Source organism: Raphanus sativus, chromosome 6 (genome assembly GCF_000801105.2).
Source record: "Raphanus sativus cultivar WK10039 chromosome 6, ASM80110v3, whole genome shotgun sequence".
NCBI classification, from domain to species: Eukaryota; Viridiplantae; Streptophyta; class Magnoliopsida; order Brassicales; family Brassicaceae; genus Raphanus; species Raphanus sativus.
Window position 1 is genome coordinate 12,714,876 of NC_079516.1, and position 14,166 is coordinate 12,729,041.

The 14,166-nt window shown below is 30.4% G+C and overlaps 1 protein-coding gene across 1 annotated transcript; it reads right to left on the reverse strand.

Moving 5' to 3' along the window:
* Positions 1–5,636: 5,636 nt before the first annotated feature.
* Positions 5,637–9,044, reverse strand: LOC108829036 (uncharacterized). Its single transcript, XM_056986957.1, has 8 exons — positions 8,807–9,044; positions 8,055–8,711; positions 7,726–7,959; positions 7,484–7,641; positions 6,376–6,491; positions 5,964–6,063; positions 5,789–5,854; positions 5,637–5,699 (listed from the first exon to the last, which is right to left on the reverse strand). The coding sequence occupies exons 1-8, from the start codon at positions 9,042–9,044 to the stop codon at positions 5,637–5,639; spliced, it is 1,632 nt and encodes a 543-aa protein (XP_056842937.1).
* Between the last annotated feature and the right edge of the window lie 5,122 nt (positions 9,045–14,166).

Sequence of the window (14,166 nt, forward strand, 5' to 3'; positions counted from 1 at the left end):
TATAACTTCCAATGGAATATACATGACTTTAATAAGCCCAAGAAAAAAGAGAGAGACATGGAGAGCATGTGGAGTTTGGTGATCATGGCGATGCACTTATGATGCTGGTGGTTTTAAGACTGCTTGTCGTTACAATGGATGCATCCATGTATATGGAACTGGACAAAGAAGCCAATTATCTACTTAGAACCTTCAAAGTGATGTTCTCTGACTATGTATACCCACATATACTCTTGATTGGGTCTATGTGTATATTTATGTTGATGGCTCTGTTTATAGGGAAATCGGTAAAGTTTGTAATTTTTAAATACAAATTGCTTGGGGTTAAGGAGCCTGAGGGATTAGAGGAAAATGAAGGTGTGTCAAAGCCTCTCATCATGTAAATCCTTTTCCAAAAAAAAAATTCGATATATCAAAAGCCTATAACAAAATGCTTTCAAAAGTTTATGCAGAAAGATGATTAGATGAATAAACATTATATGTGCTATACATCATTGTTAATTTTACATTTTTTGGTTAAAACGCTGGGATTTTAAAATTATAAATTTTGACTAGAAACAGGAAATTTTAAACCATACGATTTATAAATTTTAAATAAAATGTGGGAATTTTGAAACCATAAGATTTATAGAGTTTATATAAAACGCGGAAAATTTTGAAACCATAAAATTTATATACTTTAAGTACAAATGATGAAAAAGTGTCTAAGCTATAAAAAGTCATATTGTTTTTTTTTTCCTTTTCAAATCAAAACAATGATGATTTCACATAATCGAAAACAATTTTACCGATAGAAAATAATACTACTAAAATAATTACAAGTATATTGAGCTAATTCACGCTTATTATAAAGCATTAAGAAATATGAATTTTACATATATTACAAAACAAATAAAGCCCCCTGAAAGATCTTACAAGGACGTGACATGAGAGAGTATCAACAAGGTTTTCTTGGTGAACAAATCTGCAAAAGTATCATGGGTTTCTTGATACATTTTAATTACTTTGAGGAAGGGATTGTTTTGTTTGTGTTTGAGTTTTGATTTACATGCGCATTTGTTTGTCAAGTTATTAACAGAAGATACAACGAGAGCTGTGGATTTCATTGGGAATCATTTGCATATGTTCTAATTCCCATGTCTTTCAGAATCTGATAAAACTATGTATCCTCCAGTGTTTCTCCAGTGCATACAAAGGGGTCTCTTTGAAACCAACAGAGAATTAACATTCATAATATGTGAAGATGAAGCTTTGTTTCTTTGCAGTATTGAGCCGCCTCAATATTTGTTTGGCCCCTGGGCATAATAAATATTAACTCTTCATATTTGTGTATGTAAGATTTAAATATGTTTTGAAAATTTTTCATTAACATTTTTATAAAATCTGTAATGAAAAGAAATTATGTGCATGTAAAATAATTTTTATTTTCTTTTCAAAAAATTTATTAAATATTTAAAAATTTCTATATAATATGTATATAAAAAAATTTAGATCCCATAACTATCAAGATTAGGAACGTAAGAGATTCACTTTCGAGTCTTCTTCAACAACTAATTTTCCAACTAGGTGCATCTTCTGCATACTATAGCTATTTTTTTTAAAAAAAAACATGCAAGCTGTATATAAAACTGGGTAACCAACCGAATACGTAAAACAAATAAATTCATATTTTTATTACGTAGCACGCATGTGCGGTGATAAAATATTTGTTCTCTCTCTGAACATTTTGATAATTTGAAATCGGGAAAATATGCAGTGGTATCTGTTACAAAAAAAAAAATATGCAGTGGTGCCTAATATGATAATATATAAATGTGAATTTTTCTGTCCCCCACCCCCCCCCCCCCCTCCCATGATCCTTTCTAAGATATAAATTTTTATATTAGAAAAATGTCTTGCATATTATTCCTTTTTGGTTCTTTGTATGCATGTCATTTCCCAGAGAGCAAGCGGTTGGGAAAGCTGCGTTGTAGAGGTCGAAAAGTTGTGAAACTGTTATTAAAGAAGTGATCAGTTTGATCCTATCCTATTTTTATTTTTCGTTTTCTAGTCTATATATGTTTCGGTTTGAAACATTTTTTTCATTGCCTTTTTGCTTGTTTAAAACATTAGAATTTATAGGACGATTCTACAGGACGATTTATAGGAGCAGTTCAAGCTTGCAGGTAAACGAGTTCATAGTCCTCTTGAAAGTGAACTACAAGCAATCTTGATGGCGATCCAACATGCTTGGAGTAGAAATTATGGGAAAGTTATTATTGAAAGCGATTGTAAGAAAGCAATGGATATGCTTAATCGTAAAGTACTTCACTTTGATGGTTACAATTGGACTCGTGAAATACTATGGTGGAGAAGACAAATGGAAGAAGTGCAATTTGTTTGGACAAATAGAGACTCGAACCAGGTGGCTGATAAACTTGCAAAGCAAAGGATCAATGGAGACGTGTCTTTTTTGTATCATAATTATGTACCCTAGTTTATTACATCTGCATTACACTCTGACTATGTAATTTCAAGGTAATTAATAAAGTCCTGAAGTGTTAAAAAAAAACATTAGAATTTTCTTAAGAAACTGAGGAAATGAAAAAGGAAGAAAATAATACCTTTCGTAAACATTCATTATCCTTCATAAGAAAAAACCAAACAGTCATCATAACGACTCATATAAATGCTTGATTCTTGTTGAAAATTTGTTCTGAATCCAATAACTTAGACCTTTTTAAAAAAAAACTTAGAACCATAAATTTTAAACTGATAAAATATACAGTATAAGGAAGAGGATGAGGAAGATGAAGATGAGTTGGAACCGCCTGCCTTGACTACTACTGTTCAGAAGTCACAACAACTTGTTAAACTATTTTCTTTTTCTTCCCCAATAAAATACTAGGGGAATTGATGCAAAAACAAGCAATCAAACAAGTACTGCCGTTACAAAGTGTTGAATCTGTTTTTTTCAATATACTATTCTTTATATGTACAGTTAAACAAATTTATTTGAACAAGAACAAAACTCTAGCAATAAAGTTAGGACAAATCATGTAAGCAAGTATCAATAAATAGTAGTATAGCTTTAAAAATCACATGGTTTCTCAATGTGTGTTGGTAGGTTGGTTGATGGAATAAAAGTTTATGAGGACATGACCAATCAAATAAAAGCAAAAAAAAGAGTTAAACACAAAAATACTTTTACGATCGTGATCTATTTATGATAGTGGTTCCCTTTTTCCTGGGATATTGCATAATTACGCTCATTGTTTTATTGATGTAAATTATCTTTATATTAACTCAAATGTTTTAATTGATGCAGATTAAAATTAAAATAACATCATTTTAATAAACTGATGTCAAAGATAAATATAATTATATAATTTAAGTTAGCATCAATCTTTTATTGAAGTAAAGTAAGTATCACTTCAATAAGTGATGTCAACAAAAAACAATGACCACATCATTTCTTAACTGATACAACTTTTTATCATAGTGTCAATTTTTGTAAAATGATACAAAATATGGAAAAACATATCATTTTATTGAACTGATGTAAAATAAAATAATAATGATAATAATAATAACACTTACTATTAAATGATGCTAATTTATATTTATTCGTCTCATTTATAAATAAGTGGTTTGAAATATAGAATCACTTAATTATCTGATACAATTTATGTGATTCAATTCACTTTTTTGTAGTGTGTATTATTACCTTTATAAATTTAGAAAATTTTCTTGTAAAGAAGGAAAAAGGTCGAAAAGTTATGAGAGCTAAATGGGCCGAGATGAAGAGGAAACCCAAGTTTGCCAATGTAACACGTTGTGTGTTGCTGGTACCTTGGTAAACAAAAACAAAAATTGCGGACATAAAGCAAAACTTCTAATCTGAAGGGTTTTAGACAAAAAAAAAGTAAGAATCTTTAGGGTTTTTGTTTCTTTTACATTGTAGATTTGAAGTGAAAAAGTTTGAATCTTTAGTTGAAGTTTAGGGGTTTTCTTTGATTTCTGTGTGGATCTAAAAGTTTTATAATGAAAAGGATGGAACTTTTTGGTGGGTTTTAGGGTCTTGAATCTTTAATACTGTTTTGTGTTTCTTATTGTGATTATTGTGTTTCTTGTTGTGATTACTTTTTGAGCAAGTTAACATTTTGTGAAGATAATGATGTTGGCAGGAGGAGGTGGAGGAGATCCTCTTTGTTGGTGTAAGCTCCTCCTAAAAGCTCTTTGCTTTTTTTTTTCTAGGCTTCTAAGTTATGTTTTTTTGGTTATGTTTGTGCTGCAGCGGAGAAGGACACAATCGTTTGGGTGGGTTTGCTATTAGATTAATGAACTTGTTTTTTATATGTTAATGGACTTGCTATTAGATTAATTGATGAATCCTCTGTTTCAGAACCTCTAACAGGACGAAAATCAGAAAAAGAAATCAGATATCCGACAAGTTCATCAAGAGGAAAATCAAGGATTGGCTTGATACTAACCCAGCTCCTCACAACGTGATGGTCGCAACAGGAGATGACGACTTCAGAACCACGTTCAAAAGACTGAGAAAGGAAGGCCACACAACGTTAATGGCCTATAACAGCAAATCTGTTTCGAAAGATCTACTGCATATCCAACTTGACAGCAAATGGGACTGGAGAGTGTTTTTATCTCTCCCAATCATGCAGCTTAGCAAAAAGGAGAAGCGCATCTTTTTCTTTCATTCTTCTTTCCTATGTAGTTGGCATATGGTATTTGAAGTACGACCATAACAAAATTATACACATACAACAATTGTGCACTAATTATTTATGTTAAATTATCTTGGATCTTATAGAACACCAAAGATTTTTTGGATACAATATTATAAACTAGCATAAGTAATTTATTTTTACATCTAAACCCATTAATTTCTTTGGAATTTGATCTATAGTTACATACGTGGTGGCGACTCGTTGATGCATGTTATGTATGATTATTGCATGCAACGTGAAAATACATGAAATAATCTATCTGTAATTTATTTAACTGATGTAGCGCAAGTTATGATAGAATAATAATTTTATTTAGTCTAAGAATACCAAAAAAATCAATGTATTCTTGATTTTGTTGAAATCTAAAGTATTAAGATAAATAGAAAACAAAATTAAAAGCAAAGCTAAAACATTCTTAATGACTATCGCTTTGATAAGATAGTTAGAATATTTATAAATATCTATATGCATCAAAAAACATTATATGAATGTATAATAATATTTTAACATTTATATCCACAAAAACATATAATCATTACACTTACACAACTTAAAAAGAAAATGGAACGCCCAACTAGAAGTCATCCAGATTTTAGACAAACTAATTCAATCCAATTGAAAAAGCATAATATGCTTTACATATTTAATAAAGTTAAATAAAATAACAAATATTGTTGGGTTTAAATGTGTTTTGAATTTAAGAAATTGGCTAATTATGAAGACATAAATGGTTTTACTTATGATAAAGCTAAAAATAAAATGACCAATGTTGCTGGTTTGATTGCTGTGTGTACTCTTTGAAGCCTGCAGCTATCTGGACAACCCTTCTACTACCAACTCTTGTCAGGGCGGCTAATAGTCCAGCAATTTCTCTGCAAGAATCAAGTATCATCTGAGACTGAGAGATGCTTACATCGAGACAGAGGAGACAGGACCAGTACCAAACAACCCTGATATCAGAATAGCGACTCCCTGATCCACAACTGCAACACAAAACATAATTAGTGAATGAAATATATTATTGCAAACATTATAGTCTCTTAAGTGTGTGGCCAAGTTACCTGCCAGCCAACACCACGGCTAAGAACATTGCATATCTTGAGACTGTGAATAAAACCACCGGTTGACTTTTAATGATCAGCCAGAGACAATGGAACCAAGAAAGAAATAATGAATAAACAGAATAACAGAGCAAACAATAAATCTATATTTAGAAAGATTAAAAATGTAACACACCTCAACAAGAGCAACAAAAGAAGAAGCCATCATCATTGCAAAAGCTTCTCCAGCATCAAAAGAAGGAGCACCCCACCGGAATAGCCATGGAACTCTTATCCTAAAAGGTAAAAGAAAATAAAAACAATTTAACCATTTTTCCAATCACAATTGTATCTTTTGATACTCTGATTCTTCATTGCCCTTTGCAGCCACATACAATATAACCTCTTTAAATTAATAATCGATAGATTAATATCTCTATAAATTAATATAATTTTACAGTCCTAAATTGAGTTTTTTGTTCAATTAATATCTCGATAAATTAATAATCTCTATAAATTAATAAAAAATTATAGTTTTGGTATAGTCCCAACATTATTAATTTATAGAGGTTTTACTGTATATACCAAGTTGAGTTGTAATCACTTACCAGGGGGTAGCAACTATGATGCCAGCACGATCAGTCCGGCAGCTTGTTTGCGTAGTTGGTGCGGCACCATTGTAGGCTCCACCAACTGTAAGAAGGTGAGCATAGATCCATACGATCTTATAAACAGGGAACAAAATTATCTAGACATTGTGTATAATGTTTATAGCTCTGTATTGCTAAATATAATATACATGTCCAATCAAGTATCAACTATTTCAGTCTGAACCGAGATATATACTAAAGAAAAGCATGCACAAGTCACATTATCAATAAAATTGACACATAAAATATGTTCAATTTAAAAAAAAAATAGATGCTCAAAAAGAAAAGCAGTTTTATTTAGTAACTGATTTCTATCTGTTTATTTTCTAAGTAAACAAAAATGCTAATATTTTTCACACTACAGCCATGATCCCACTATCTTTGAAACGGTGTACTTTTTCTCTACATACAATTAACTCACGATGTCCTAAATCAAAATTCATTTCTTCTTGCAGAAAACACAAGTCCAGCCTGCTTTTGTCTCAATGATCCATCTATCAGTTGGAAGATAAGCGCGCACACACACACTCTCTCTCTCTCTCACAGAGTTTATTAAGATATAAGGGGGGGTAATAATAGTTTAAAAGTCAAAAGTGATTTAGCCACTAAAGTTATACAAGTACTGAGCAGATTAACTTATATATAAATATAGACAAGAAAAAGGAAATGAAAAATAAAATACTTCAAAACAGAAACATAGGACTAGAAAACGAAGAAAAAAAAGAAGAAGATAGGATCGCCAGACTGATAACTTAAGTCAAATATGACTCCTCTATCTACTAAGGAGCTTTCTTGAAACGCTTGCTCTCCGGAAAATGATGCTTCTACAATATGGAAAAACATGGGAGTTAGTGAGAAATGGGCATGCATACAGTTTTCGTCTCTTGTGAAAATCTATCAAATTAGTCAATTATGAACTTAAAAACTTGCCTCTTCCCAGTAGAGTTGTAGGTTCTCGGAACTTTCAATATGATCAGTAATACGCTTACACTGCTTGCTCAAAATAATTAATGGTTAGATAAGGAAACAGTATTATTGATTTGCAAAGAAGAGAGAGGATGCTTACATTCAGGGCATGTTTTTTACTGGAGAGATGCTTCATGAATTCATCCAGGAGTTTGAAATCAGAGTAGCACACTTTGCAATAAAACATTCCAGTAGATTCACCAACCCTTTCAATACTACTTCCACTGCACTTCCGAAGGAGATCATGTCTTCTTGTCTCTGAAACTAATAATAAGCTTTAAGAGATTAGTTTGGTGGTTATATATATATATGAAAGTGAGAGAGGTGTGAAAGAAAAAGCACCTGCAAGTAAGCTATCCCAGAGCCACTCGGCAGAAGTGACCAAGACTGACATTTCACGAGGCCTAAACGAGTAAGCCAAAAACAGGTTGTACTTATTTTCTTGTAGTAGATGGCGAAGAAAATCTGAAAAGGCATAATCAGCCTCATCCGATATGATCATCATTGTAGCCGGAGCAGTAGGATTATTATATTCCCATTCATCAATATCATCAGAGATGCGCCCGTTCACCACTTCTGTTTTGTTTCAACAAAAGAAAGCATGCAGGCATATTTCAGTATTTAATTTCTTTTAATAACCAAAATAAATGTGACTAACTAACTAAACTAACCAAGAGTGGCATGTGCAACATCGATTCCAGTGGAAGAGAGGGCTTGAAGGTGGTGTTGAGGGGTTTTTTTATGGTCACCATAGGCAGTGATGGAGACAGGACCAGAATAGCCTAGTTCCTTGAACGCTCCTTCCAAACTGGGACGGATCCGACGAGCATCATAACCGTCGGGAATAGGACAGTCATACATGTCCCACCACACATGGATTTTAGCTGTCGCAAATTCAGGCGTAGCAGCGTAGTTCTTTCCCCACTTGCTCGTTAGAGATTGGAGTTGTGAATCATCAGGGCGTAAAATCTCCTGCTTGGCATGCTTTTTAGTGGAGAGATGCTTCCTGAAACTCTTGAGGCTTCGGCGATCCAAAGAGCACGATTTGCAATAAAACTTAGACTTAGCAGCAGCAGCAGATGATGATTCACCAGCTGTGCTTAGTATTTTATCCCAGAGCCACTCTTTGCGAGTGCACACGAACAATGCTGCGCGAGGTTGGACTGAATAAGCCAGATAAATGTCGTAACTGGTGCGTTGTTGTAGCCGGGCCAGATCCCAGTTGAAGACATCTAACACCTGATTGGATATGATCATCATTTTAGCCGGAGGAGGATTATCCTCTCGCCATGCAACCATATCCTTATACATGAGTGCGCACGTGCATCCTATTATTTCATTACAATTGTCAAAACATATTATTGTTGCTAACTAAAAAGGCCGCAGATACTTATAAGTATAACAAAAAAAAAACTGGAATTACCAGATCTGGTATGTACCACAGCAACTCCAGTGGAAGATAGAGCTCGTAGGAGGTGTTCAGGGGTTTGTTTTTGGTCTCCATAGGCTGTGATGGAGACAGGACCAGTGCAGCCTAGCTCCTTGAAAGCTCCTTCCAAACTGGGACGTACCTTACGAGCATCGATACCCTCTGGAACCGGACAGTCAAACATGTCCCACCACACCGCTATTTTAGCTGTCTTCGCATCGTTCCCACCCATTATTCTCTCTACACCTTTTAACAGATCTCAGACACAGCTACCTTGTCTCGCAGGGTTTTTCTTTTTATATATGTTGCCACCAAACTATTGGGCCTAACTGAAACCCATTAAACGTATGGGCTTACGAATTAGGATAAATTCGCTTTTTCCTTAATGTCAACTACATCTTGATCCGTTCGACTGCACGGGTATTTATTTTCTGTTTTTAGTTTTTTTTATTAAATGATGTATTTGTAATATTTGATAATAAATTTATATCGAAAACTAATTTTTGCAGTTATAACAAAAATTAAAATTTTAATAAAATATTCTTATATAAATTCAGTTATCCTAATTAAAATAGTATAGGTGTGGATCATAATGCTTTCGAATTCCAAATATTTGGAATTTATATAAATATAAATTGTTAAAAAATAATCACACTCGATATTTAATTTTAAATCTTAATTTGGGTGTACTAAATGTTATATTTGTAAATGTAATCATATTAAATTAAGTAATTTTATATTTTTGCGTTTAACGTAAAATGTATCACCGACACTGGAGATCACCTAAACAAATCTAACATTTATATGATTAGATTTATGTGCAAGATATATAACAAACAAAGTTTTTAAATGATAAGTATGAAAATACACAATATGGTTAGTATGCTATTAAACATGATACGTTACTTATAAAATTTGTAAGAATAAATAATTGTTAGACTTTTAACAAATTTGTGACATAAAAAAATTAAGATTATAATTTGTAAGAAAATGAAATGTAATATAATATATATTTGATCTAACTGCTAATTCATTAAAATGGGCTTACGTGTTCAATAATTTTCAGATTGGATTTTGACAATTAGTTTTCATAATTACTGTAGACTAATGAGAAAATCAATGGAAAATAATTTTTTGAAAATAAATAAAGTGATTCAGTTTCTATATCTTGTAGTAGAGATGGGCGTTCGGATATTCATTCGGATTTGATTCAGGTCTCTTTGGGTTTTAGATTTTTGGGGTGAAAGGTTTTAGCCTCATTCGGTATTTATAGTTTCGGTTCATGTTCTGGTTTGGATAACTCATTTGAATTGTTTAAAAAAATTAAAATTCTTAAAATATAAAAGTAAAAATTTATATAACAAATAAATTTGAATAACGTATGACAAAAACTTAAACTTAACATAAAAATTGTTTTGGTTCGAATATTAAAAAATAGTGATCTCCTACCATATCATATGCGATTTTTATTATCATTAAATATGGTAAATTTAGAATTAGGAAATGTATTTACTAAACTGAAAAGACAGCATTAATAAAATTATAAATAATTTCGAAATTGATTTAATAGAAAAAGAAAATTAAATTTTATATTAGGATAACACATTAACTCAACTGAAAAAGACAACATTAAAATAGGTAAGTTAATTTATATTAGGACAACACATTAACTCAACAGGAAAAGACAAGCATTAAATTAGGTAGTTTAATTTAATTCTCAGTGGCATTTAGTCGTAAACACTGTGCAACTTGTAGGGTTAATCCATATGTGTACTTCTGTTTTAATAAAATAGATTTTACCAACATTTTAGAATTAGAATTAGAATAAATTAATCCAATATAGTGGGGGTTATCTATCTTATTAAAACAGGAACATTACAACTTCTTCTATGTGGATTTTTAAAGATGAACCTCATATATTTAAATTAAATATGTCTCATTCTTTATATATAATACGTACTATACTCTAACTTTGCATTGATGTATTTCCTTAAATACAGTTCTTCTTTTTGTCTATATTCCATATAAGATTTTTACATTTATTACATATCGATTTAAATAAGATATATACTAAGAATACTAAAAATATAAATCGTTCTATAATTACCCTATACAATTCATTTTAAATTGATTAGTATACTTTCATTGGCCATATTAATTTTATTAGTACGAATAACATTAGATAGATAAGTCATAGACACATACATAAAGATATGACTATTCTTATAACTATGTTGGACCTGATCTACTTTCTAAAACAAATAACACATAGCTTCATATATTGTATAGAATATAGTAATATTGTATAGTATTATATTTATACAGTAATACTAAAAACAAACCAAACTGAAATATAATATATATCAAAAATGCTTTGAACCATTATACACAAAATATATTAGACCTCAGAGATCAAATTCATTTTGAAATTACGTAATAATTATTTTAAAAAATTAAATTTCGTAATGTACAAAAAAACATAAGTTTTATATAAAATTTTGTGTTACAATAAAAAGACACAACTCGCGATTGCAAAATGTTATTTTTACATACAAAAGAAAGTTTTGATATTGTTCTTTAAACAGAAAATTGAATATACAAACTCGATACTACGTAAAACTAAATAATATAGAATACATTTTTAAAATAAAACCCGTGCGGGTGTGCATATGTTTATATAATATATAAATATATTATGTTATACTCCCTCTGTTCTAAAATACTTGATGTTATGGATTATGGCACAAGAATTAAGGAATGTATTTTTATCTTAAAAAGTAGCATTGAAAAGAAAAATTAAAACTAATCCAACCAATCATCAAAAAGATTATAAGACTCTATTGGTCATACAGCTTTCAATAAAGCTATAACTAATATAAAAATATCAAAACATCATCTATTTTGAAACATCCAAAACTCTCCAAAACATCATCTAATTTGGAACGGAGAGAGTACATATTTTCATATAAATAATATCCCAATGTAAGTTTTATATGATAAATGTTGAAAATACAAAATATATAGCACTATATATTTAAAATAATATAAAAAATTACTTTACGTTATCATAAAATTTAAAAATCAAATTTAGTAATTAAACACATTGCTTATTTAAACACATTAGTACACATTGTTATTTATCAAAATTTTATATTAATACACATTGCGATCATGTATAACATTTAGTAAAAACAAAGATAAAAAAAAATTGACTCCCGCTCGGTCGAGCGGGTCATAATATAGTTTCTTTATTAAACGTTATGGAAAAAGAACAAACAAGTAAAATATACATATATATATATATATATATAAAATGTTCTTTGTACCGACCATTCTTCGTGCGTCGTTTTTTCCTTGTTTAGGTGGTCTTGGACCTCTCGGTGGTTCTCGCTTTCTGGCGAGCGGGTTTGGACCTTTTGTGGATATTATGAGTTTGGGTATTTTTTTGCTGAGGCCCCGTCTTAAGAGATCTGAAGCGAGGGTCTGAGACGAAAGAGATTAACATCACCCACATACATTTTTTGCTGAGGCCCCATCTTTTCATAGATGTTTTTTCTGTGACGGTTATGAATGCCTGAGATGCTATTGTCTGGACCTTTTGTGGATATTTGTTTTTTGGTAGGAGACCTTTTGTGGATATTATGAGTACCCTTTGTCTTATTTTACTTCTTTTTGTTTTTGGTTAAAAAGGCGGGAATTTTGAAGTTATAATAGTTACAAATGTTAACTAGAAATGTGGGATTTTAGAAACCATAAAATTATAGATTGTAAATAAAATATGGAGAATTCTGAAACCATAAAATTTATAGAGTTTAATCCACACGTAAAAAAATTATAAAAATTTACATTTTAAGTAAGTATGAAAAAGTGTCAAAGCTAAAAAATTTATATTTTTTCCTTTTAATAAATCTAACAATTATTTCACATAATCAAAACTACTCTTTATTAATTTCTTGATATGTAACTACTCTTTACTGAAACTGTTTACTGAAACTATATATGTAACTACTCTTTATTAATTTCTTTTACAGCTAACATTAAATGATTATTTTATTTTTAAAAATAAAAAAACAAGGAAAACATAAGAAAAAAAAATATAAGTATAACTATTTTTATTGTTTGAATATGAAATAACCCCAAAAATATATTTACAACCTACGTAGTTAGATTTGTTCAATTAATCACACATGATTCAGTTTCCATAAACATATAATTATATAAAGTCAAATGTGATAAATGCACAAATTAATGGATTGCCATGAACAGTATACATATTCACAATTTCGACCTATCTATCTTATTAAAACAGAAACATTCTGTTGGACCTAACATTTATTTTGTAAGTTTTTAAATTAAATACAACTTTATTCTTTATAGTTAAACCTACATTAAATCACTAATGTTTCTTTCTTTATACTATTATTCATGTTTCCAAACAATATACTTATTTCTTTATACTACTATTAATGTTTTCAAACAATATATTTTTTATACTACTATCAATGGTTCCAAACAATACAATAATTAATCTTAGTTTTTATATCTATCATTTTCTTTTTAAAATTTTGTAGAAACGTCATAATTTCATAAATTGTAAAATAATGAACTTTAAAATTTGGATTATAAGATTATAAATTATGAAACTATTACAATTTAAATCAAATTAGATTACATATCGGTCATCCAACCGTTCAATCGGTTAGTCTCGGGTTTTAGTGATTTTTTAAATATGAATATTTTAAAACCTAAATTGAATTGTTAAATCTCCGGATTAACCTGTATAATCACAATTGGGTTGAATTTAAAAACACTGATTTAAATGCAAAAATATTTCAAATAAACACTCTTTAAAAATTACCAAAATATTTGTTAAGTTATTAGTGAAATTTTTCATCGTAAAATATTCCGCGCTTCCAAAGCGCGGGTCAAGATCTAGTATAACTTCCATTGAATACATGTGAGTTCTAACAAACCCAATAAAATAAACCCAAAAAGAAAAAGAAAGACATGGAAAGCATGTGGAATTTGGTGACTATGATGATGATACTTATGGTGATGGTGTTTTTAAGACCAATGGTACCAGTCATGGTTATGGAACTGCTCATAAATGGCAATTATCTATTTGAAACCTTCAAAATGACGTTCTTTAACTATGTGTACCCACATCTACTCTTGATTGGGTTTATGTGTATATTTATGTTTGTGGCTCTGTATATAGGAAAATTGGTAAAGTTTGTTATTTTAAAAAACAAATTGTTTGGGGTTACAGAGCCAGAGGGACTAAAGCCTAAAGAAGATTTATCAGAGCCTCTCATTGTGTAAACTCTATTCTAGAAAAAAAAAAGATCAAAAGC

Coding starts and splice junctions, on each gene's coding strand:
- LOC108829036 (XM_056986957.1), bottom strand. CDS start 9,044: ATGGGTGGGAACGATGCGAAGACAGCTAAAATAGCGGTGTGGTGGGAC. Junction 8,712..8,806: donor TGTGGTACATACCAGATCTG/GTAATTCCAGTT, acceptor ATGAAATAATAG/GATGCACGTGCGCACTCATG. Junction 5,700..5,788: donor GCCGTGGTGTTGGCTGGCAG/GTAACTTGGCCA, acceptor GTTGTGGATCAG/GGAGTCGCTATTCTGATATC.